General features: G+C 43.6%; 1 protein-coding gene across 3 annotated transcripts; it reads left to right on the top strand.

Moving 5' to 3' along the window:
* Nucleotides 1-333: 333 nt before the first annotated feature.
* kif26bb (kinesin family member 26Bb) lies at nt 334-26,856 on the top strand. 3 transcript variants are annotated; one of them, XM_084377287.1, is made up of 15 exons: nt 334-589; nt 807-1,166; nt 4,013-4,489; nt 7,685-7,806; nt 7,938-8,109; nt 11,292-11,501; nt 11,914-12,007; nt 13,278-13,549; nt 14,463-14,640; nt 14,787-14,925; nt 15,089-15,248; nt 15,731-18,881; nt 20,583-20,752; nt 23,674-23,818; nt 24,627-26,856. In XM_084377287.1, exons 1-15 carry the CDS (start codon nt 530-532, stop codon nt 24,824-24,826), a joined length of 5,910 nt encoding a protein of 1,969 aa, XP_084233413.1. In that variant the 5' UTR covers nt 334-529; the 3' UTR covers nt 24,827-26,856. The 3 variants fall into 3 exon arrangements, with proteins under 3 accessions (XP_084233413.1, XP_084233414.1, XP_084233415.1); XM_084377288.1 differs by having other exon boundaries at nt 20,583-20,738; nt 24,627-24,764; XM_084377289.1 differs by lacking the exon at nt 20,583-20,752 and having other exon boundaries at nt 24,627-24,764.
* Nucleotides 26,857-27,043: the final 187 nt, after the last annotated feature.

Here is a 27,043-nt window from a genome sequence, read left to right as displayed (position 1 = left end):
GTCATATTGTGATCTTGGCACATCACAGTGCATACATGGATATAATCATATAAAATACCAACCAGTCCTGCAGTAATGTCATAACAGTGTTATAGCACTGATTGCATGTTTCATGGCTCATGTCAGCAGCTTTATGAGACTTCTCTGTCGTGAGGATGATGCAGAGCGACTGTGATGCTGCTGAGAAATTAAAACAAACTAACAAAAACCAAGTGCCTCCATCAGCAGCGCACAGCCTCCATCCTCAGCGCTGCTCTGCTCCTTGCTGCCTCCCCGAGGCGGTTATGATAAATAACCAAGTGAAACCATGAAGTGTCCTCCGGTGCGCTCACTCCTGCTCCACACTGTGCCACAGTCCTCCTGCAGCTCTGACACTGAGTCTCTCCAGCCTCTTACTTTCAGTGATTTGCTTCTTCAAGACTACAATGAGCGACATATTTCTGCTTTACATCCATGGAGCTTTGGCAAGAATACATAAAAGTGCATCCTGCCTTTGTTCGGATATCTTTTTAAATATTAACAAGTTGTCATGTCATCTCTGACTGGAAGAGGAGAGAGACTGCCCGCCTCGGTCAGAGGAGCACACTGGGTGAGTCACATTTATTCATCAGCAACACAATTTGTACAAACTTGTAAAAAAAACAAACAAACACTGTTGGTCTTTATTAGAGTTTTTATATGAGAGTAATGTTGTTGCACTGCTGGAGAAAACACATGGGTGTGGTTACAGTTTCCACGTCGATTGATATCTAATTTCCCACAGCCAAAGCCCACATACATCCTTTTTATGATGATTTATTCGCCAGAGCTCAGAAGTGCAGCATCACTGCGAGCAAGTCGGCTTTTCTGCAAGTACCAACGGGAAAGACTGCCAGTCCAAGGAGCGCCCTGCTCCTGAGGGCGCAGGGGGGACCAGAGGCGACCCACATCGGAATATGTGCCAGAGAGCGGCCGCTGTCCCGTCATACAAGTCCCTCCCTGGAGCCGGAGGAGACCGCATCAGGAGCACCATGTCCTCCGGCAGTGGGACTATGTGCAGAGGCTTTATGTCGGGGAACCGAGGCTGCGAGAGGAAAGTTGCGTGCTGTGAGAAGTGCTCAGCGACCCTTGTTGCGCTGAAGAAACAAGCTCTGAGCCTGGCTGTGCACCATCACTTCTCCTGCAAGGTCAGTCACCATGCATGTACTGGAGCGTGCATGCACTCAGGACCAGGCTGCTGACTTATTAAACAGGGTAATATTAATCTGGATGAGGAAAAACACATTATTAAAGTGGTGTTGATGGGAGTAAACACATCTCTGCTCTCTCAGCAGGTGGTGGTATAGGGTAGTAGTTGATAGATCAATAAAAACACACTGTTTACAGAGGATACGTGTAATAAATAAACAATACAGAACATTTATCAGCAGTAATTCTGATCATTAAAGTCTTTAATGTAGCAAAAAAAAATTTAAAGGTGCAATATGTAAGAATTTGCTGGATTCATGCTCCAAACTAAAAAAGGGGGGGCAGCATATCACCACAGTAACCGCTAACTGCTGCTAACGGTTAGCTTGTTAGCTTGGCTACAGGTGCATCTAGTGGTCCAGCTAGCACAAGAGCAGGGAGGCAAATTTGAAGTAATTTCTTTAATCGATAGTCGGCTGCCTCAACAATCGATTATCGATCTGAACGTGTTTGTAACCGCTGACTTGATCTCTTTGTTGGAGTTGCTACATTAGCAGATACAAGAACAGATAAAATAAATGTATTTTTGTAGCTTTTAAATCGCTCTTATATTTTAATGAAGTAAATTTTCTCACACCAGCATTTTATATTTTATTTGGATATATTAGAAAAACTAGTATCTGTCATCTGTGATCGTAAGATACTTTTTGATACATTGTTCCACGTCTCTGATCGTCTATTAATACATTTTTTATCAGTTAAATTCTTAACAGCGATTAATCGATTAATGATTGATCATTAGCATCCCTGGCTAGCTGGTTAGCACGCTTACTTCAGTAGATCAGGGGAACATAATACGTTGAGGTCATGATGCTATTTTCTTCACATCTGTTGATAATATCAGTTAACTTTTAAATGTTTTCAAGTGAAAGTAAATTGTACATCTTTAGAGTTGGGCTGCATCTAATGATTTGTTTCTTTAGTGATTAATCTGTTGATTATTTTCATGATTAATCGTGTTTTGTCTGTAAAATGTAAAAAGAAAATGTGTAAAATGCTCATCACAGTTTCCCAGAGATCAAACTGATGTTTTCAAATTGCCAACAGTCCAAAACTCAGAGGACTCTTCATTTATCATGAATCCTCACGTTTATAGTCGCAGCTCAGAGTGTCGGTCTGACAAAACAAGCAATATGAAGACGTCAGCTGGCTCCAGGACATTTTCCACTTGAGACATTTTTCAGACTAAAGAATCGACCGCTTCATTGGAAAAAGGACAGAAATAATCATAAACATGTAGATTTTCCTCCTGAAACGACCACTTCTAACACATCTTCTTCGTGTATGTGTGAGTGCTGTATGTTGACGTGTTTTAAAGTGCATGTGGGCACATCGGTCGGCCTCTGGGAGGTGTGCACACCCTCCATCTGTACATTTGTCACCGCTAACATCCATCAAACACACTCCAATCGACAAAGTAAACCAGTGCCATTCGTGCGCGAGTGGTTTCAAATGGGCATGAATATTTCATCTCCGACATCCGCGTGTCATCTCCACAGCCCTCTCCATTGAGGGAAGACTATTTTATTTTTGTCCTCTTAAGTGGGATGGGGCACAGCTAGCTGCATGTTGTGTCTTTTTGGAGAGAGACCACAGGCCGGAGCAGCGGAGAGAGATGCTATCTTGTGGCCACAGACACGGGCAGGAGAAATCTGATAAGCCGGCTCGCTCCTTTGCAGGTTTATTGATCCGAGCACGATTTCTCAAAAGCATCAAGGCTCGGTAACGTCATCTGTTGAGATGGACTCGCAGTCTGGCTGAGATGGAAAGTCCGGTCACTCATCCGGCTGCAGCACGTTTCACCCTGCTCCCACTTCTGTTTGACTTCTGTAATGCAAAACACCCAAACTTTCAACTGATGTATGCAGTTTAAATGCAGTTCAGGAGGTTTTAAGTTTTAATGACTTTGTTTTACATAATTATTTGGAGCTCCTTCAGCAAGTCCTCCAGGGGAACATGAGTCACTGGCAATGTGCTGGGAGCTGGAGGGACGGATGGATGGATGGATGGATGGATGTGAAGGAGGAGGGAGTGTGTGTTGGGTGTTGGTAGCTGTCGAGGGCAGACCGAACAGTATGCGACAGGAGAGAAGCTTTGTCAGGATGAAAAGCAAAATGTTGGTTTGATTTGTTTGATGTTCATTCTGTTAGATTTGACAGCCGGAGTCCGTGTCGGGAACACAGATGTCAAAAAAAAGCTTTTGAAGTGGTGGTGGGATTTACACTTTTCCAAACGTCATGTTGTCAGATTTCCTAAACTGAATTTGATTATTAGCCTCCATTTAGACAACAACTGTCTATTAAAGTAACACAATCTTGTTAAATTATCCTGACGTGACAGAAAAAAAACACAACTTTGTTCAGTTGTTTGAATCTTGTGGCCTAACAGCTGGAAAATAAATATAAAATGCTGCTGTAACCTTCACTGTGTGGTAACATGTTGTTCTTTATGAGTTAGTGGTGAACAACAGAGATTTATGACTCTCTTATTTTATTCTAAAGGTGCAGTGAGTTGTTTTTTTTGCTTGAAGCATATTTAAAGATGGCGGGTAGTTTTAATCAATACTACTGACTACACGATTACTTCGCTAAGTGCTAAGATTTGCTTTCAGTGCCTTCCCACGACTCATTCATGTGAGCCAGATATCAAACATTATTATATGTTCCTCACGAGAAGCTCTGATCTGATTAACTCTGTCTCCTTTGTGAAACAAACACCAAACTGCTCAGTTTATTCACAGCAGTAAAAGTGAAATAATTGCTGCTATTCTTTTGTTATCCTGCAGGACTCCAGTGACCTGTCTGCATTTCTTCATGACAACCTTCGTGTCCATAGTCGTTCCACCAATGAGTCCAGGGACAGGGAGAGGGAGCAGGGTGAGTGCGGCGCCTGCGGTGTAAACCTGAACCAGCTCAAACAAGAGGCCGTCCACTTGGCTCTGAGCAGGGGTCAGTCATTAGCTAAGCCACCCTTTGAACACAGCTTTAGCACCGGCACGCTGCTGGGACAAAGTGAGACAAAGCATGGAGACAGATCTTCGAGGGAAGCTGCCACGGCTGTGCATCAATCGCGCAGTCGCACCCACAGTCCTCACAGCCCGAGAAGCCCGAGGACGCCACAGAGGACCCCTCAGACCCTCAGGAGGAGGGGGCCCAAGCCCGGCAACCCCGACATGGACCGCTGGGTGGAAGAGCAGCAGCAGCTGGTTGCGTCTAAATCTGCGTCCAGCACTGAGGGCGTCACCGTCTACGCTCATCGTCAGGTACCCCTAAAAGCTTCTCCTACCACTAAATCACACATAGTAGATCCCCCAGTGTGCATTTCCCGTTTAATGAGCTCTATGGCTGACATACATCTTTACGGGTGCATGTGTCAGCAGAGCAATAATTCATAGTGCCTAATCAGAGCCTATTTAGATCCCACGGCTGAGGACGTTTGTTTTAAAAGTACTTTACTAATGGAATGGAATTGGGTCATGATTTACCTCTGTCATAAAAGCCAGCCAGTCAAAAAGCACTTGTGATCAATAGGGGGGATGGTCATATTTAACAGGGCGGATGGTGAAATATGCATTACTGTGATGGAAGCTGGGCAGGACTGAGCACCACCCTCCCCCCAAGTCCCAAATGAAAAAGGTTATAAACCTGTAAGAGGTGAGCGAGTGTTTTATATGATGTTGTTCATTCAGCCTGGGAGGGATTACTTCTTATCCATGTGGACAAGAGGCAAATATAAATATCCTTCATCTACTACTTGTAGATATCATGTGACCTGGTTGACAGAGAATTTCATCCTAATTGGCCATTCACTAAACCCCTCCGTGAAAAAGCAATTTTACTTATAGCATGAATCTGAAGGCTTCCTTAGATTTCCAAATCACACGAGCAGAAGTGCTGAGAGTTGATTAAAGACCGTGTTTATCACGTCCAGATCCCTAGCCTACTCCTAGCGTTAATTTAATGCAGCCCAGTCACCAGAATATAATGTTCGCAGTTCACGTTTCTGCAAACCACAGAGTCATCTGAGGCTGGCATTTGTACCAAACGTGTCAGATCACGTTCACATTGTAAGCTTATTAGCTGACTTTCACACCGGGAGGTGGAGAGGAAGGTGATGGAAATGTGCGGCAGCAGCTCCAGTCTGTGGGGAGATTTCCAGCTGTTCAGAGCCGCCTATTTTAAGTCTGCAGCTGTTTTTGTTGTTGTTTTTTGGGCCTAAATCTAAGCAGACCATAAGCACAGTGCTGTGACGAGACGGCAAAAAGAAACTGAACCTAAACAAACGTAAAGCTGCAACATAATGAAACGTTAAGTTTGATCTGTGGTTTTGCAGAAACGTACTCGGCTAACGTTTGTTCTGGTGATTGGGTTGTTGAAGTGCAGGGGGATTTTCATACAGTAATATATTGTGGGTTTAAATAAAGCTCGGTTCTTGCTAGCACATCCACTGTATGGGAACTGGTCCTGGATGCTATCAGAGTCCACATTCAAACATCTCCAGACAGAGTCACGTTAGCGCTAGAGTCAAACGCATCATGGTCAAACTTTTTCCTCTTGTAACAAAAGAAACAAGGCTAACTGAGTCTTTTTTGTCCAAGTACTGTACTACGTTTTTCCTTATCATACTTTATATAACACAGTCTATCCACCTATATTCCTAACCCCCCACGGAAAACTACTCTGGGGCGAATTCACTTAACCCAAACCGGCATTTTCCATGATAACAGGACACTAATCCTTGTTTTCGGAGCGATTGCTACAGCGTTTTATTCATTCACGAAGCTCTAAGGTTAGTGAGTGAATACTGCTCACACTATTATCATTGCTTAGCACACTTAAAGCCTTAAAAGTGCCTCTGGTGCGTCAGTTATTATGATACTTTCTTATTTATGCAAGTTGAGCTGAGCGAGAAATAATAAAATTGTGTTTTCTTCATTTCTATTCAGCTTGAACCTCATTTACACCCTTGAACCCTTTAACAGGATTCTTGTTTGAAAATGAATCAGCTTGAAAACATTGACTCATCCAAACACATTGTCATTCAGGTCATGGAGCTAGCATTAGCTTAATTAGCAAGCTGATATATCTGCTGGAGAAAGCCGGCAAAATCGATGTCTGTCAGCTAGAAAACAAGAGGCCGGATTTCGTCTGCTTCTGTCTGAGATTGAGGATCTATTATTTTAAATATTACCTAGAAATTCAAACGATGATACCGCCACAGTTACCGACTCTGAGTGGCCCTCCAGAGAAACAATAACAGAAGGGGCTGGTGACTAAAATAGTCTTGACAGCAGCATTGTAATTAACCTATTATTCTTAATAGATACGTCTCATCATATTTAACAATAACAATGAAACATCTTACTCAGATGAAACTGTCCTGGGCTTTGCAAGACCGTATGAGAAATTAGCCAAGTGGGTCCAGTACGAGAGCCGATCAATACAGGTTTATGTGGCTGACTTGAAATAAAACGAGAGGACGGAGAGTGAGGAGGGAGGAGACGCAAAGGAGGGTTTAGGAAAACATGGATAGCAGAGGAGGAGAGAGGGAAGTGAAGTGTTTAAGATGAGAAAAGACTGGAGAGAAATGACGATTTAAAGAGATGGAGTGGAGGAGAAAACAAGTACAGACAGAGATCACAGCAGAGAGAAAGAGAAAGTGAAGATAAAAAACGGTTATGACAGAACATATGAGTCAAGGAGAGGACAGGAGGAGGGGCGGGGGAGTATCTATACATCATCCATATTACGGTCAGCTACATATATTAACTTAGCCCCGTCTTTGTCCTCCTCCGAGTCTCCTTCCAAACTATCAACCACCGCAGTCCTCCTATGGCACTAATTGGCGGTTTATGGTCGAACTACTGAGCTGATGTCGTTATCTTGCCCTTAAAAAAAAAGGAAAAAAGGGCCGAGACGTGGAAAAGAAAGCGGCATGAGAGGACTGTAACAGAGAGAGATGTTGGCTTTGTGTCCTGCGGCGAGGCCTCGGTGACTCCGCGTTGAGTCGTAGCATCCGAATGCTGAATAGGTCATGTTCTGCGACGCACGGCACAGACATGAATGAATGTAAAAAAACACACACCTTGGAGCTACAGCTGTGTGCAAGTGTTGGAGTTACTTTACATGAAGTTGCTTGACTGAGTGTGAGTGCGAGTGCGAGTCAGAGGCAGTGACCGTACGTTTGCTGCACCTCTTCAGCTCTGAGTCATGTTTCAAACTCAGGCTGCAGTCACAAACTATTCCTCACACTCCTCAAGCAGCCGGCCAGAGCTGTCGGAGAACGACGGTAATGGCGAGTGTTTAACCCACTGCGCTCTCAGCATCGTGCCCTACTTAGCCAGACGCACCCCACACTTGTCCCCAGAGTAATTCCCGTGATAATAGCCCCTTTTGGAGTGGGTGCAGGAGGGCAATTATAGATTTGGATTTTTATAATGAGCTTTCTCCCCGAGCAGGCTGCAGATGATGCTGTGCTGGGCTGTGGTGATGCCGGGATCGTACAGACAAGCTCCAAGATCCCTCACATATCCAGAGTGGTGACCATCGCCAACACTGCTGCCATGTCTCTTTTAGCCAGGTAAATATATGTATATATTAAAAACAGCAACTCTAGTGTGTAAAATTGAGTCATTATGTGCAGCAGGTCTGTGCTGTTTACAGAGTAGGTTTCAGTGGTATGACATGCCGCCTCCCTTTCTTCCCCCGTAGGGCAGCCGAGAAGCTCAACCTGACGTCGAGGAAAAAAGGCCAGGCCTCTGATCCAGCTCCCGCTCATCTCTCCACCTGCTTCAGGGAGCTGATCCAGAAAAACCCACCGCCCGTCCCCTCCTGCCTGCTCCAAGCTGCCACCAGAACCAAAGACTCACCCAACGTTGGCAAGGTAGATCAGATTCCACTAGATTTACAGGAGACTCAGATTTGTCAGTTTTTCAGTGAAACACATTTGGTCTGTGAGGAGTCTGTTAATAATTACAGCAAAATATTATAAATGATTAATTCAAGAACCAATTTAAGCAATTAAATTAAACCAATGGTGAAACTGGGGCCAATCTGTGTGGTTAATTTTTGCAATACTTAAAATGTGTTTTTCCTGTAATGATTTAATAACATCACCTTCACACACAGCAAATCTGTGCTCACATTATACATACATATATTACTGAAGGAAAAAAAGGCTACACGCTATTTACTAAAAACCACGTATTGACCTCATTCCCACTTCCTGCAGGCTGTGATTTTTATCTGAAGCGTTACGTGTACGCCGCTGATGTCACGTTTCACATCACGAATGCGCCGGAAACAGTTGTTAAGAGAAAACAACAACAGACCCGTTGTGAAAGAAGCGTCTGTAAAACGGTGGATAAATTATTTTGAGCGTCACAACCCCCGAGACATGACTCGTATTACTGTCATAATTTGAGCCATTCGGTCCAATAACATTTGGAAAGTGTAGAAGAGCCGCACGATTAAATAATTTTATCCCCATTCAAGTTAGCTGGGCGCTAAACTGGAAGTTTGCCGACTGCACATCACATACATCAGCGCAGGACAGACAAATACACCACATGCTCCACATTAACTGTATTATTCATAGTTCACACATACATTCAATACCAGAATATTAACAAATATAAAAACTTCTACCAGCAGACATCTTAGTTTAGGTGTCTGCTGAGACGAGTGGCATCTCCTCGGCCACTTTGTGCCTCACATTACATATGTGTAAATACATTTATACTTTGAAAGTATGTGCCGCTATTCTTACCCACAACCACCTTGGAAGTGTTTTTACCACCGTTGTTGCCGAGTAAAGAGATCACAGTCAATTTGGAGGAGATCCTATATCACCCCCTTCTGTATGATACACTGTAATGTGGTGCTAATGTCTCCATCTTGTTCCTCCCCTCCCCTCCTCTCACCTCCTCTGGGAGAAACAGTGCAGATCAATATGGCTGCCAGCCCTCCCCTTGTCTCATATAGATGGACTCTTGGGTTCAGTCTAGAGTTACAGATAAAGGCTCGGCGGACCCCGCCGCCAGCCACACCTGCCCGAGCACTCAGCTCCGTGTGCCAGATTATGTATGTGTGTGAGAGCGGAGGATGATTTCCTCCGCTCGTAAGTGGGCGTGTTGAATAATTTAACCCTCATAAATAGAGTTTGACACATGTTCAATAGAGTTAGGGAGCCACTTCTTGCATAAGGTACTGAAATTATGAGGAGGCGAGAGGAGAAGAAGCCTTCGCAGTCAGAGGGAACTTACTGGATCATGTGGCAGATGGGATATGGCTTCAGGTTCTTGAATTGTCAATGATGTCATCGTGGTGTAATGCAGCCCTGGATCATTTCAAGAAAACCACACTCGACTCATCATCGTGGTGCACGGGGCTACTTGCAATCTTGCAGACCTGAATCCTGATGAAGAATAATTTCATAATTGGTTTATAAGCCTTAATAGACCTCGTTGTCTTTCGTGGGGTGAATGTTGTCTTGTCTCCCTGCAGACTAAGACCTACGAGCCTTGTTAAACGCTGTCTGAGTCAGGTACTAACTTAATTTAAGACCGTAAAGCCTCTAAATCCCGAGGCTTCCTGTAGTGAACTGCATTAAGGAATTAATGTCATGACATGTAGAAATACAGCAGGAGGCATGCATCGCCATGCAGCTGTAAGTGCACACATGGTTTCTGCTCTTACTGGATCAACTGCCGCAGCCTCAAGACAACACGTCTTTCTTTTGATCCCAGTTTAAAGGAGCAGTGTGTAAGAATTGTAGTTGAAAACATTAAAACAATTAACTAAAATCATTAAGAAATAGCAGTTTGATATTATGACATGTATAAGTTAAAGGTTCCTGCTCCAGAAATCCTTCCACCTCACGCTGCTCATGTTTGCATGTATATAAATCAGTGGATGTGAAGTGAAAACAGATTGCCAGATGTGTTAAATGGCACCAGGTAGCCTCACTGAAGTCATCTCAGTTGGAAACATTTACAACAGCAACGTACGCCGTCTTTAGCTCGTCATCTCAACGCTCAAACCTAATCCTCTTTGACATTTACTACTTTGCTCTGCCACCATTTCCCTTCTCGACTCACATTTCATGAAATAGCATCTTAGCCTCCGATGGCTGAGCAGCAAGGGCTCAGAGCTGAAATCTCACCATTACTCCTCCGTCTCACAGCTGCATTTGATGTCAGGCTTCTGAGTTAAGACCCCTGTATGGTAAACACAGAGTCTCAAGCCACTTTCCAAAAGTGATGTATTAATAGAGGCACATATATGCACCGCAAGTGACATCATAACAGGCAGCCTTACGCAAACAATTTAAAGTTTTCTGTTCTCACGTCCCAGGATGCAACGACTCTGACGTCTTAAACTAGATGAATTTGATATGAAGATATTTTTGAACTCATTCCTTTTTCATAAGTTTGTGTTTGCTGCTGGTATTTAGTCTCGCGCTCTGAGCTGAAGATCACAGGCTTCTTCTGAAATCACTTACAGACACGTTGCTCTGTAAAGAGCAGAGCCTCCTACTCGCCCCCTGCATTTAATAAATGATGGGAGTTTTCTTTTCAAGGTGTCCCAGAGTAGTTTATACAGTATATGTGTACAGTGTGTACACGGATGAGTGAAATACTGTTTACTTTTCCCACAGCAACCCGTGTAAAAGGCATTTAATGGCTCAGCCTGTAGCTGCAGTGGACATACTGGACCCAAAGATGAGGATGATTCAGTTTGATAAAAATTGCTCCGCTGGCACATTCATCAGAAAGTTTTTAACTTCCTGGTTTACTTCCTGGTTATGCAGCCCACTGAATATGCGTAGTAGAGTTACTTTAGTACGTCTGCTAACATTTGCTAATCAGCTCAAGATTTGTTTATAAATAAAAGTATTGAACAAATAAAAATGTGCACTAGATGAAAAGTTACATATCCACCAAAGATATGACATGTGTTGAGACATTTCAGATCAAAAAGTGACTGAAACACAGACTGACATCCATTCGACCGTTCATAATGCACTGTAATGTTCAACACGCTCCCATCTCCTCTGGTGTTCAGGTCAAAGTCGTGCTGAGAGTGAGCCCAGCGCTGCCAGAGAGCCAAGGCCAACCACCTGTTCTCCGGATCGACTCGTCCAAGAAAAGAGTCACCGTGATGGAGCCAATCAGCAGAAGCGTACCGCACGCTACAATGACGCTCGACAGGAACGGCAAAAATCATCTGAAGACCATCAACTTTGATGCTGCCTATCCTCAAGAGTCAAGCCAGGTTAGGTCCAGAGTCATCCTGATCACTGCTCGACATAATTCAGATATGATTTCAAGTGTTTGTGTCTGTGCCTGCTTCACATTCATCTGTCTTGGCGTGGTTGTTTTACATCGACAGATATGTTAATAGCGTATCGTCGGTCTGGCACATTCTGTGTTCAGTACGCATTTTCCCCTCTCGGTCGGTTTGCTCTCTCTGTCTGATGACCTGAAAGCTGATAGGGCCCGGATAGCCACCACAATTACACAGTCCATCAATTATATTCATCCCTTTCCAAGCTCTGTGTACAGTAGCTGAGCCCTGGGGAATCTACAGAATCAGTACGCATCCCATCCCGTTCCTTCGTTTCATTGGATGTACTTTCTTCAGATGAATCATAAGATGCTCGCTGTCCTTTGTCCTCTCTGACCAGGCTGAGGTGTGTGCAGGCGTCTTGGCTGATGTCATCCGCTGTGTGCTCAGCGGCAGCGATGGATGTGTTCTGGGTTTGGGATGCGCTGATGTGGGTGAGTAATGGGTCACTGAGAGGGCCACGGGTTAAAATCTTAAGATGGGAGTGGGACGCTTTTATCTGTGACCATCCATCCATCCACCCCTCCTCCTCCTGCTGCTGCTGCTGCTGCTGCTCTGTCCCACTCCTGCTATCATTCGCTCTTTCTCCCCGTCTCTATTTTCTCTCTTTGTCCACCTCTTATCAATCTGGATACACATTTCCAGCCTCCTTCTTCTTCTTCTTCTGCGCTCTCTCCTGCTCCATTTGTCCTTCTCCGTCTTCCTTTTTCCTCCCACAGCACAGTGACAGAAAAGTGTTTGTCATTCATCTCTCACCTGTTACTTTATAAATGAAAGCCTACTCATCAATTATACAACACATATGTTTTTTTTTAAAAGCTTCCCATTGCCTGATAAACACGTCAGCATGGTGCACAAAAAGAAAACACACACACATACATATAAATAAATATGTTTTGGTAAAGCGCAGAGCTCAGAGGGGACTGCAACCAAAATGGACTGTAATACGTTGCTATTAGAGAGATGGACCCGTGCACTTAGCGTCAGTGAAGGGGTTTAATAGGTTTGTGGCACACACACACACACACACACACACACACACACACACACACACGAGGACAGGGGGTAAGGACAGGGTCTCCTTGGAGCTGCTTTTTCACATGACGCCACTCTCCGTAAATCTGATTGAATTAGTTGGCCAATAGAAACTACGTGTGGCCCGCAGCCAGCGGATATCAATCTCCTCCACAGAATACTATTCTCTCTGAATAACGGCAGGCAGCTCGGCCTTTAATTGGAGTAAACCAATTCTCTTTTCCTCATTCGATTAGAGTTTGGATAAGGCAAGAAAGGGTAAAACAGACCCATAACACAAAAATAATGCAGGGCAAGAGTGCACTTGGAGGTACAGTGTGGCACCAGTCCATTAGAAATTGTTTTTGTGGGTGTGTCTCTGCAAATCTGCAATGCATGTTTGCTTGTGCATTAAAAAAAAACAACTTTTAATGCATTAAGTACATATTTCAGTACGACCATAAGGTCTCTTTTGTGCTTAGATTCATTTGCTATGTAAAATGGTAAAACGAAATACATCATATTTACAAAAATATGTGGAAAAGGATTAAAAAATGATCACATTCTGTGTTATTTACCTTTCACACAGCATCCCTACATTTCTGGGATACAGTTGTATATACAGCCACAGTCTGTACTATATGTGTCTGTGTCTGTATGTACGGTATACATCTGTGTGCTCTGCCTCAGGCTCCTGGTCCAGCATGGTGGGGAGCGGTGAAAGCCTCCAGAAGCTCGGGCTGGTTCCCTGTGCCATCTCCTGGCTGTACAGTGCCATCGAGCGGCGGAGGGAGAAGACCTGGACTGATCTGACTGTGTCGGTGTCTGCTATCGAGCTCTGCTGTGGAGAGGAGGACACACTGAGGGATCTGCTGGGGGAGGTCGTCCCCTCGATAGGCAGTGTCCAGGACAGCCCAAAGGCCCATGTTAGACTTCAAGAGGACCCCGTCTACGGGATTCAGGTAGTTGATTCAGGGATTCAGGGGCGTGACCTGTCTGTTTCAATGTCTAACTGCAAGCACACATGTGTACATTGACCCCAATTGTTGCTATATTTGTTTGATGAACATAAAAAACTTAGAGTTAATATTATTGGTATTATTGATTAGAGTCTAATTAGTCAAAGAAACACATACAAGACTGTTCCAAGTCCTAAAAAAGGGAGCCAAGGCTTTATTAAGTGGTTGCTGACGAATGACAAGTTCTTGGCTCTGTTTCACTGGCAATGCTTCAAAAGTACGTGTACGTGATGTTTTACAGTTGTTTTAGCAGCAGAGGACAATACAATGAATCCATCATCTTAGACAACCTCCTTCTTCATTGTCTAAAAAGCAAATGAATATCCCATTTGTTGTCAGTAGGAGCTGTCAGTGTTTTAGATTTCATGTTTGGGGAAGTTATATTTTATGCTTTGCATCATTAATGTTGGATTACTAATGTTAATGTGTATTTAGACAGTCAGTGTGGATAATGGCCGACACTGGATGTGAGAAGATAATACTGGTCGTGAGTGGAAACCAATTAGATTGCATAAAATGTTACATCTGATTGCATTATGACTGGAGAGCCTTCCCCACCCTCGCACTGCAGTTACAAGCCAGCACCTCCCTGTGCAATCGTCTAGGAAAATGAAACCTAGTGCACGAATGGAGCCGTTATTCCAAAACATTCTGTTAATGGGATAAATATCATCACAGTAAACACTAGAAACTCTCTCAGAAAGGGCAAACCTTTGACAAGGCGCAGCAATTCTCTAAATTTGTTATTTAAGTAATCCAGTATCGTGATCTGAATGAATGACAATAGTGGGATATCATTTAAAGTAGTTCAGGAGAGGTTTCTCTTCACGTGATATTTTATGACTTTCTTCTCCAGCTCCGTAACCACAACCGGGTGAAGGCGCCCACCGCTGAGCGAGCTGCTTCCCTCCTGGACGCGGCCATCGCGGCACGTCGGCACAATGACTTTGTTACGTACCTATCCCACAGCTCCATAATGTTCTTCACCCTCCACGTCCAGCCCCCTCGTACGGAGAGCAGCACCATCGGCAAAGGTTGTAATGAATTATTCAATTACCAGGGCGGCTCAACCCCCCCGGTGAATTTCCCCCTGAGTTATTTTACACAGTTGACCCAAAATTCACTGCAATTCAATTCTTGTGTTCTACTTGAAAACAAGCTGATTTTTTTCCATCTGTAGGTTCACGCGGCCCCACTAAGTTGACCATGATAGATGTGTGTAGCGGTATCAGGGGTATGAGCAGAAATAAACCTCCGTATTCTGATCTGGGCCCCGTTGTCGTGTCTCTACTAAGTGGACAGAAAACCACGCCCAGCAAGTAAGAATGTAACTGCAAAATATGATTGGTGCTTTTCAAGTGTACCCATTTAATACTGGCTAAAAATGTAATGGACTACAATAATATTTATGCCAAAATTTTGATTTTGAGATTAAAATGATGGCCCCTTGAGTTAACGGACATTTGCACTGTCTCTACACAGGGGTAGTAAGCTGACTATGCTCCTACGAGAGGCCTTGGGCCATGTAAATTGCCACACCACAGTGATCGCTCAGGTTGATGATTCGCTGGCACACCTTCAAGAGACCTTATCCACCATCCAGATGGCTTCTCGCATCCGCAGGACACAGAAGAGGACGAAGGTACAAAACATGCCCTTTAAAAGGGACAGTTCTGCCCGAAATCTGTTTACCTGTTGTGCTCTGTATCTACACTGTTTAGGTCTGTGGATTATCTTGAGTAACCGGGTCAGGATTTCTGTAAAGAGACATTACTGTTAAGCTGAGTGTCATCTAGTTTCATTATGTTCAAGAGAAGGCAGACATCTCTGCAGCTGATATCTCCAAAACCCGGCAACTCACACCAACACAATCTGGATGGATAAATAGCATTACATCAAAGAGGAAAGATCTGTTTTTTGATTTTGGGGTGAACTGTCCCTTAAACGTCTTTCTACCAAAACCCTTTTAAAGGCTTGTAAAGGAAGTGAGATCTTCAGAATTTCATTTGCTGTATGTACTGACCATGTGATTGTTTCCAGGCTCCTCAACGATTTATTTGTTGATTTTATGTTTTGGATAGTGCCGCTCTCGAACTAACTCCACATTTCATCTTCCTCCGACAGCAGTCCACCTCTTGTTCTCCAACCGGGAGGAGTCTGACCAAAGATTATGAAAGAGGACCGTCTCTGTCCCTGCGGGCCTTCCACTCCACCGATGAAGTGGACGTTGATGTCCCTCATTTCCGTTTGCGCGGTGAACTGGACGAGCGCTCCAGCAGTGACCAGTCCTGTGACACGGTCATCCAACTGGACTCGGAGGGCTTGGTCCAGTCCAAAACAATCTCCCGACTGACACAACCTGAATTTGTGCCCATCATACCCTCTTTGCATCCTAACAAGGCTGACATGGATGACCCGGAGTTTACAGCTCTGCTCCAAGAGCTCCTGAGAATCCCTCAGCTGCAGGGAGAGAAGAAGAACGACGGGACTGTTCAAGGAAACACTGAAGTGCTGAAAGCAGACCCGAGGCAGCCAGCGAGGGACTGTCTGAAATGTGACACATTTGCTGAACTTCAAGAGCGCTTGGGATGTATCGATGGTAGTGAGACATCAATGGATGTGCTCAAGTCTTCCTCAAAGGGGCCTTCTGTTAACAATGTCAAACCCAAATCACAACCCCAGAAAGAAACAGGGAAACAGACGGACACTGCTTCATCAGATACACCACAGATGTTGTTGAATCAGGGATTAGGCTGCAGTCAGACCTCTGTTGGAGAGAAGCAAACAGATGGTGCCTTCCCTGGAGACAGCTTTCAGAGAGAGGATTCAGGTCTGTACGACTGCGAGGAGTGCAGTGCAACCAGTTCCAGCGAGGAGCTGCTGAATCAAACTCTGAGCCGTAATAAGACCTGCCGCTCTGAGCTGCCTAAAAATGGATCTCTGAAGTCAGATGAGAAGCTGTCTTCTCAGGACTTTGATGCTGATGCTCAGGGGATGCCTGTCAAAACTTCCCTCGCACATCAGCCTCCAGGTAAACAGGAGAGTCCCGAAGCTGCTGATTGGTTTAAACCAGACAAAAGGACCTCACCAGTCGGCAAGAGCTCCCCCATATCTCCTTCCTCGTCCTGCTCCTCTTCACACTCCTTGGCTACCAGTGTTATACTCGGAGATGCATTACCTAATCGCCCCAAAGAGGACATTAAAGAAATGAAAGCGACCATCACAGTGACTGTTCAACAGCCACTGGACCTCAAAGGTCAAGATGAACTTGTCTTCTCTATGGTGGAGGAGGTGACCATCAGCGGAGCAATGAACAAAGGGAGGACAGGCGGAAACATTATTTGTATCAGAGACGCTGCCCAATCACAGGCACATGTTCAAGGTTCTGCCAGCTCTCAACCAATCAGGATAATCAGCAATGTCAGCGACGAATCTGCAGCTGCAGGTTCCTGTAAAATAAATAAAAGTCCTGTAGTTCAGTCTGTAGCAAAAGAGACTGACGCTGAAAAGCCCCAGCGTCAGTTCAGGAGGGAGAAGAGATTCTTACCTTCATTCATAAACCCCATGCTGATTAATACAGATATGGATTGTGAGCTGGATAGTGCAAATGAAAAAGAAACTCCTCTTGACACTTGTAAAGGTTTCGAGTCACGTTCTGAGCTCAGAGAGAGTAAGGTCAAAAGTCCAGAAGATAGGAAGACGCTTGAGAACAGGAGTGAGACACGTAGCAAAAAGTCTGACAAAGTTTCTGACTCACTTTTTTGCAAAACGTCTTATGACACAATGGTTTTGGAAGATTCAACTTTCTGCGGTGAAACTGCAGAAAACAAAGTGTGTGGAAAGAGACCGAGAAATACAGACAATAGCAACCCAAGAGACAAGGAGCATGTTTATCTCACCAACACTACAAAGGGCTCAGAGGGGGGAGAAGTCTCCTCCAAACGCGTTGGGAATGCCCCCAAGAGATCTGGTGTTGCACCCGGTTGCCAAGAAACTGCCTCTGCTTCCTTTAAAACAGGTAGTTTGCCCAGGGCATGGCAAAATGCCAACCACCAGGATGGCTACCACGGCGGTTACATGGCAGATGACTACAGGGACCCAAGGGGGGTGACATCATCCACCCCATGTAGCCCAGGGGTAACTCTGGAGAGGAGGCAGGGCAGACAGCTCTCCCCTGCAAACCACAGCCTCCGTGTCTCCTCTCCTCGGAAATATGGAGCAGAGTACAAACAGCATGCTAGTACTGCTCCCAGAAATGGTGTTGAATCTTTCTTCGAGACCTCAAATCAAAGAATGAATAATATGAGGCTGAAGTCACCCACTGAGAACAGCAGCAGGCTTTTCAGTGCCAAACTGGAGCAGCTGGCCACCAGGTCTAATTCCCTCGGAGGAAGCTCAAGGGATTTCCCAACTCTGGATAGAGACAGCAGTAACACCTCTGTGAGCTCTAAGGGGAGCTCCAAGGGAAGCCATGAAGGGGCTTGTAAGGGAGGTTATAAATTACGTCATGACGGAGATTATACCTTACCGAGGGCCAGCAGGAGTCCAAGGAAGAATCCTCGGTCTGACCAGAGCCGTCACTTCTTTCCCCCTGAAGAGCCTGTTACTCAGTCTGCGAGGCATACCCACTCCAAGCTCTCTGCTGTGGGGAAACTGAAGATGGCTAGCCCCAAAGTCCGTCGGCTGTCGGCCCCCAGCATCAAGAACCTCAGTCTACCCCACCGAAGCCTGCGCCATTCCATCAACCGCAGTGCCAGTCTCTCCCCCGACAGTAAAACTGTTAGCTTTGAGCGGACGTCCTCCTTCCTTTCCTCTTCCCCTCCACGGTCTTATCACTCCATCAGCCGGACGCCGAGCCAGAGCTCCACAAGCTCATCCACAAAATCTGTCATCCAGGGGTTTGTCAACTGCCGGTTCTCAGACTTCCTTAAGGAAAGGGGGGCTTCCAGCCCAACTACAGGAGGACTGGACCAAATGACCCCGCTACCCTCGCCATACACCCGGGTGACTGCTCCCCGCATGCCTGACCACATGAGTGGGCACGCGAGTGACACCACTAGTGTGCTGAGTGGAGATTTGCCCCCAGCTATGGGGAAGACATCCCTGTATTTCTCAAACAGGAACAGTATGGTGAGCAGTGGATATGACAGCATGGTGAGGGACAGTGAAGCCACTGGCAGCAGCACCTCAAATAGAGACTCTGTCAGCGACAGGAGTGGCTCTCTCCTCAGTGTGGCTCGCAGCAGCCGGTCATCTCGGAGGAGAGGCAACACAGGTAAAAACACCTGGAATAACAGGCCTTTTATGAACTGAACTGGATGACTTTCTCCCCTGGAAAAATGAGAACCTACCCGAGTGTCAGTGTGTTGTTGATGTTAGGTGTCAGTCTTGCATGTGTAGTATCAAAATATGCTATTGTTAGCATCTTAATGTTAACCCACAGTGATCATTTTTTAGATGGATCCAGATTATTTGATATTTTCCTTCTTTAACTTTTGACATATATTTGACTATTGTTACATGGTAATGCAGTTAAGGGCAAAGACTTTTAGAAACTGATCTGATGTCCCAGTGGTGTGCTGGCACATTCACACCAATCCAATTAAATACAAGTAAAATTATCAGATTAAAGTATTGAATTATATGTCACCATTTAAAAAAAAAATCATATGGATTTTCAATTTATTCCAGTACAATTTTTAAAAGAAAGAAAATTAAATCACTTTTTAAATTTAAAGCTTACATTTTATTTCTTCCCAGGACATTTAGACAATTTCCAAATCGTAAATATCACATTTTCTTTTTATAAATGAAAATTCCACCATCGTATTTTTTCGGTTTGTAATTTGACCACATAACATATTAATGTGACATTAAGTGGAGATGTCACATGTCTGGAGAATGTCCTAGTTTCCTCAGTGGCATTAAGTTCACATCATTAATATATGAACCCAGTGATGGCACTTGCTATGCAGAAATGTGAGCGTGTCGGGCAGATACAGTGGATTAAAAAAGAGGCTGTTCATACTAATAATACTTGCTAATGGATAAACACTGAGGAGCTCTTCAAAGCATTTTGTCAAAATATGCTTAACACAACGAAAACTGCTAATTAAAACTGGAGACAAAGCTTTTGCTGGATTGACTTTTAAGACCTCAAACTTAATCGACAGTTAATTGGGTGTCTGCGTCTTGATTTATTCTTAAATGTCCCGTTACGTAATCAACTCATCCATAGTGAAGGAGTGCCCTTGTCATGAGAGAAGAAACATGTTTTAGGATTCCAGTCACATAAAGAAATTAATTATCTGTGCCTTTGCTGGCAGACTGAGTCAATCCAGGAAGAGTTAGAGACATTAAGCCTCCTGTCTTGACTCTTATGAATAATGTGGTAACCCTGGCAAGCTGCATTTGCCCTCAGGCAAACTGTTGTCTCCTCTCCAGAGCACATGGCCTGGACATCGAAGGCCACTTAGGGACACGAGCCTTCATTTAACATTCAAATGTACTTACAATGAAGAGGTACGCTTTTACTATCTGACAATACCAATGTAGCGACTCAAGAATATGCCATCTACAACGTTAGCTGCCCCGTAGATTCATGAACACAACAAGCAGGCAGCAAAATATATTATCTCAGAACAGGACATCATAATCTCAGTCCATGTTGCAGACCACAGTTTAATACCATGTACTGTAATCTATTGCAAGCATTCATTGGTGTTAATATAAATAAATGTTTTTTTTTAAATTAAGTGGCAGCAAGCAGTGGCTCCTCTTTGTGTCATACTGGCAATTAATAACATACCAAACACGAAAACCTAAAATCAACAAGACCAAACAGTCAAACTAAGATACGATACTACTAAAGATATACTTTGATGTGCAGGAGAAAACGTCAGAAAATGGGAGACCAGAGAGAAAACAAGTTGAGATACAGCATCTCACTGCACTTTCTGCCCTCGCCCCGCTGTAGGTACTCACCAGCGTCGTCTTTCCCATGATACACCCGTGTGCCTGAGACGTTCAGCTAGTGGTCTGCGGTCTCGCTGGGTGGATCGGGGAATCCCAGAGGCCTACGAGATCAAGGTCTATGAGATCGACAATGTGCAGAGGATGCAGAAAAGAGCAGGTGCTGGCAAACAGGTGCTGGGTTTATTTTGATTTTTTCAAAGAGGTTTTAAAGGCAATATGTAAAATATGACCTTTACCAACCTCTATTGGCAACCAGTGGGATTAGCAACATTGGTAGAACGTGTCTCCACGGCCTCGAAAGCCCCTTTCATCATAACAATTACCTGGATTCACTGAGCTCTGCATGCTACCAAATCTCTTTTGGCACACTCTTGCACTTTTGTATTCGCAAAGACTAACGTAGAAAACTAGCGAGTAACTTAGCCAGCGTCTTATTTTCAGCAGCTACGTAACTGAACGCTTTATAAACATCCTGGACAGCAGATCATGTTAGCTTCAGCTAACATCTGTTGTAAGGACTCTGTGCATTTGACTGGCAAGCGGCTTAAGTCTCCTACAGGTTACTCATTTAATTCATTTCAAATGCTTGACTCTGAGTCTGACACAAATTGAATTAGCTATCGTAGCTAACTGCATGGTTTGGCAGTGCATCGCCCTGGTTGCCTCGACAAAAAGCCTACGGGATTTTTTTGTTGAATTTTGTATAATTGCAGAAAAAAGCTCTGTGTAAACAAAAGCTAATGATCATCTGCAGAAATCATCACCACGGTTATGATTTTTGAAGTGAAGGTAAAAAGGTAAAAAGCTAACATTATGCTATAAGCAAACTGCACCACGGTCACGTGACTTGCCACGACTAATGTTGTTTTTCGACTACCACTTTGGTATGACTTCGAGACGATGAAACAGGAAATGCAAAAAATGCAAACTCACTTCCTGGTTTTAGGACTCATTCCTGCACTTCTCTATTGTAGATTGTAGCTTGAGGGGTACACCGTTTACATCAGCGCTCTCAATCAGCGTTTCATATTTTCAAACTGAAGCACTGAGTTTTAGTTGTTCATATCTTTATGTATATCTTTATACATGCTTGCAAATGTTAAACCAAACCAAAAAGCTAACCGATTTCAATTCAGTGAATACAACCTTACCTAGTATCAGTGCTGCGGCCGTGGTAGATAAAAAACTGATTCAGCCACATGTTTAAAATGTCTGACGAACAACATGGCTATTTGATGGTGTTGCAGACTGCGTGTTGTTCCACAGCCTGTACGTAGACGCTGTAATGCGATACTTTACTTAAAAAGAAATCCCCCTTCTGTCGTGGCTTAGAGGTAAAACATCAAGAGTTTGTCTGGTTCGATCACTCATGAAAAATCAGGGTGGGGAAGTGAGTCCACCGTGCAGTGCCCTTGAGAAAGGCACGCCTACTGCAGTGGCCACAAATAAAGACTGTGGCTGTTCAGTTTTGAAGCAGCATGAAAAATAGCGTGCTCAGTAAACTAACCCCGGGTGGGTAAAGGTTAAATAAAAGATTCCAGTCGTGCATTTAGAGTTGAAATGTGCTTGAAAACACAATGTGATGCATATGGACACTTAATGTCCCCGTGACAGGCAGTCTGGCCTCCTGAGACCGTTCCCCCGCCTCCACCGGTCTCAGGCTCGGCAACCTCGATACAATTTTAATGACCACATGGGGGGAAATTGGGTCAATGCTGCCACAGAGGACAAAGACGAACACCAGAAGTAAAACAAATAGAAAATGTGTTCGATAAAAGATAACTGGAGATATTTCAAAATAAGTATTAGGAGAAATTGATTTGCTTCATGTTGATGGTTTTTAAATGGATGTTTTGATATTTGGTAGCCTAGAGACTGTAATGTCTCACTCCCCAGAGGTGTCCTCTCTGCCCAACATGGTGCTTATGATATGGGTCCGTGTGTGTGTGTGTGTGTGTGTGTGTGTGTGAGGGATCCCTGGTAACACTTTATATCCAGGGTCCATAGTTGAAGTTTGGGTTGTTGAAATGTTCTAGAAGTTATATTTGTAGAAAATCTCTTAACGTCTCAACAGCAATCAATAATTCAAATCCTCTGACAAATGAAAGAAGCAAACAAAATCTGTGGCTGATGCGAGTCTCTAAAAAGCCCGTCCATCACCTGGTCCGGCCCGTATGAAGAGACTGGACAGGCCGTCTGTCTCTCTGATCTTTGTAGACAGATGGATTGTAAAAGCTATAAGCGAGCTAGTGGCACAGTAATGGCTGGTAAATTGCAGAAAAATACTAACATACTGACGTGACTTGCTGTTTATTATTGTAATTATATGAGGTAGTTGGATAAGAAAGCGATACAACAACGCACTGCAGGACAGAGCCGAGGCGACAGCGACAGACTCGTTCAGCAGCTAACGTTAGCACATAAAAGCCGGCGTGTGTTTTGTAAAAGGGCTGAAGGGAGGGAGGTGGGATTTTTTTCAGTTGGATACTTTTTAAATTTACGTTGTACTGGCAGGTTTCTATAGTTTTACCAACCCCAGCTTTAGTGGGTAATAATAACAGCTTTCCCACGTGTCCTGGAAAACCTGGGAAACAGTTGACCAGTTTTCCAGTCATGGAAAACACAGAAAAAAAGCAGAATGTCCTGGAAAACCTTGTGTTGTGTTAAACGCTTAGACATTTATAAGCACAAAAAAAAAACCTTAACAAAACTTGTTTTTTGTTAATAAAAAAGTTCTTGTTCTCACTTTAGAGCTGGTGGCTTCAAAAAACAGCATTAACTGCTATTAGATCATAATAAAGTATTTATTGATCCTATAAAGTGGCATAAAAGAAAGTAAGTTAAATGTAATGTGTTCATAATGCTTTTATAATTTATTATAAATAACTCACAAGGCTTTTATTAATGTTCTTAAGCAGTCAGTAAACTGTTAACTATAATTAACTTATCAACTAACGCTTATTACAACGACCTTAACATAATACGTTACTGTTCAAAGATGTTTTATTAATGTGTGATATATAAACATAAATGAATGTTGTGAAATGTGTGTGTGTGTGTGTGTGTGTGTGTGTGTGTGTGTGTGTGTTCAGGCATGCTTCAGCGCCAAGCTGAAGTTTCTGGAGCACCGTCAGCAGAGGATCTCAGAGGTCCGAGCAAAATACACCAGCCTGAGGAGAGAGCTCGAGCAGGTCAAACACAACCTCATGCTGGAGCCCGCCAAGTGGAACCAAGAGTGTCAGTCAGACGATTATTCATCATCATCATCATCATCATCATCATCATCACTTTATTCATTATAGATATTTCAGATATACTACCTCAGCTTAATATATCGTAAAGATCCTGATGATTCCTACTCATATTTTATTTTACTTTTACTTGAAGAGGTCATATTCTGCTTTTTGGATTTTTGCCTTTTCTTTATTGTGTTATAAAGCATTTAACAGACATTACATAAATATATATATTTATATATTTATTATAAAATATTTACACTCCAGTCAGTCAGCAGACAAACAGTAATTTTAGATCACACTACTTTGCTCGACATGACCCGCCCTCCTCTGCCTCTGATTGGCTACATCCTGCTCGTTAAGTAACGCGCATGTGCAACTCTCACCAAAGATTGAACAGAGGTGAGATGTCTCACTCTGTAGCTAAAACGGAGCGTTCAAGCCACAGTGTGTAAAGAGATGCTGCGGCGATGCACCATATGAGAAAAATAATGTGATTTTTGAAAATGAAAGTATGTAAACCTGTTCTACTAGGACCCCAAAATAAAAGTATCAACCTGAGAATTAGCACAATATGACCTCTTTAAATAATCAACATTTATACAAATCAAAGCAGCAGGAGACACTGTGGAGAAAGTTTGGCTTTGTTGCTTGAAAAATGACTGAAACAATTAATAGATGATCAAAATAGTCCGGTCGTTTCAGCTCTATCTTCAGTGATAGAGCAAATAAAGAGCTACACCGTAGCATATTATATCTGTGAGGTTATTTTTAACCTAACACACTGTCCCCTCGCTGTCCCTCCCCAGTCGACCTGTGGCAGACCTTCGAGGTGGACTCCCTGGAGCATCTGGAGGCCCTTGAAGTGGTGACGGCTCGACTGGAGGACAGGCTCAGTCTCTGCAAGGCCAACGTCATGATGGTCACCTGCTTCGACGCCACCGCCAGGAGGCGACACAAGAAGCGCCGACGAAAAGCACCAGAGCTGAGAGCCTTGAAGGGAATCTGAGCTGAATAATAGTGAGAATTTAAAACACGGTTGAATGAGGGTAACTCGTATGTTTCATCTGATACACCTGACCTACCGATCACTGACAGGCCACACACCTTATGGTCTCAACTACTGCATTACCTCCTTTGAATTATCAAGGTGCTACAGATCTTTAACATCTTATCTGCCTCCATCGGCTTCACAGCTGCCGTCCTGAAGCTGCAGGAACTGTTCAGACACCTGCAGAGAGGCTGGTAATGCAACGTGCTACACACAAAATGTTGTGACCTTAAGATCGACTCCTTCTCTGTTATCCGTCACGAGTCACACTGCAGACATGCAGGATCTCTAGTTGCTCTTTAAACAACCTTAGAATAATTTCACTTTTGGTTTCTGTTTTTGTAGCATTGTATAGAATATTTACAGCAGCCAGTACAACTCAGTGTATCATCTCATGCTAACTCACCGGACCTTTTAGTGTCACCGCAGGACAAATATTGTAACCTTTCCTCTGTCTGCAAAGACCCCTCCAGGCTTCCCTTGGATTCAACAGACAGTACATTTGATGTTGGATATAACTTCTCTAGTTACCTGTGCAGGGTTACTCACTGATCACTTCATGTCAGTTTGTTTATTGTAGCATTATTCCTTTAAAGCAACTTCTGGTAGACATGATGCATACCTCAGTGTCTTTTTATCTCTTGCTCACAGACAACGATTACCACTATTACAGATTTCAGCACACACACTTTTCAAAAGGGAATATGCCATTTTGTATATAGATTTTGGTGCTAAATACAATGGATGAAAAGACATGTGCGTATTTCAGATCTTTTTAACCTAATATAAAAGTTAGAGCCCGACCTATACTGTATTTTTGGGGCCAATGCCGATAAACAATATTAGGGAGTAAAAACTTCCGTTATCGATAAATCAGCCGTTATTCTTTTGTGACACATGTTGTGTTAATCCCTTCACATGTGGTTATCAGACACATGTGACACATGTAGTGGAGGCGCGATACTTTATAGTTTAACAATAAACTTTATATAATGATTCAAGATTAATTTAATTGTCATCGTACGACACAAGATTGGATACAGAACTCCAGTCGTAGTTTCTGCGAATCACACAAAACAAATATACGGACTAATGAATAAATAACCAAGTTACACAACTTTTCATGGTGGAGTCTCACAGCCTGATGAACGAAGCTGCTCTGTAGTCTCGATAGCGGATACTGATGTATCTTTTGTCAGACGTCAGCGGGGTGAACAGACTGTGGCAGCTGTCGTCTTATGTCCAAAATGACATCAGTGCACTGAAACAGTAAACTTCAAGCGTAACGAACACCGAGCATCATTATCTGCATGATGTTGGGTAAAGTTTTCATACCGGTGCATATCTGACGACATAGCGCTGATACAGTATATCCAATATATCTGTAAAGTTGATAATACCGGCTGGCTGTAGTGAAAATGCTTCCTCTAATTAGAAGGATGCTGGGTAATTATTTAGCAGCTTCTCAGCGAGCTTTGGACTGAAGGTCCTCGATGTTTCTGCCAACAGAAACAGCAGTATGAATTTTCCTCCTGTCTTCAGAGGACGATTGGCCACTGATCAATATCCTGGCTGCTGAAACACATTAGTAAATGATTGGTCACAGAATAAAATAATCTGGATTCTACTCTCGGTGTAATGGAGCGGTAATTAAGTTAAAGGAATAACGTCATAGTGTCTGAAGAGCGCCGTGGCTCTGAAGTCACTGGGCCAATAAGAGAGGATGGACTGATGGACGGTAATCGATGGACAACGCCAGGATTTCTACCTGGATCGATGCATTTTAACATACAGAAGACACACACACACACACACACACACACACACACACTGGATGTCTGTTTTGTGAATCCTATTAATCAGCATGTTGTACGTCACTGTTAATAAACGACCACAGCTCTCAGTGATTTTCTGTGTTTGTAAAACATTTGCAAACTGTGAATCTTTGATTTACAAAAATTAAAGTAATTATGCAGCTCCTGCTCATATTTCATCACATTTCTTTGACTGTATGTTGTGGTCAGAGTGTGCATGTTTATGCAAGTGTGTGTGTGCGTGTGTGTGTGTGTGTGTGTGTGTGCAAAGAAAGACATACTGTGTTGTGGTGTGTTACAAGAAGAAGAACAGGATGACTTTTCATGCAGTCAACGGCGAGTGAAAAGGTAATGAGAGCGA

The sequence above is a fragment of the Pagrus pagrus genome (assembly GCF_965226575.1).
Source record: "Pagrus pagrus genome assembly, chromosome: 16".
Taxonomy (NCBI): Eukaryota; Metazoa; Chordata; class Actinopteri; order Spariformes; family Sparidae; genus Pagrus; species Pagrus pagrus.
This window is presented reverse-complemented; position numbering and strand designations above follow the sequence as displayed.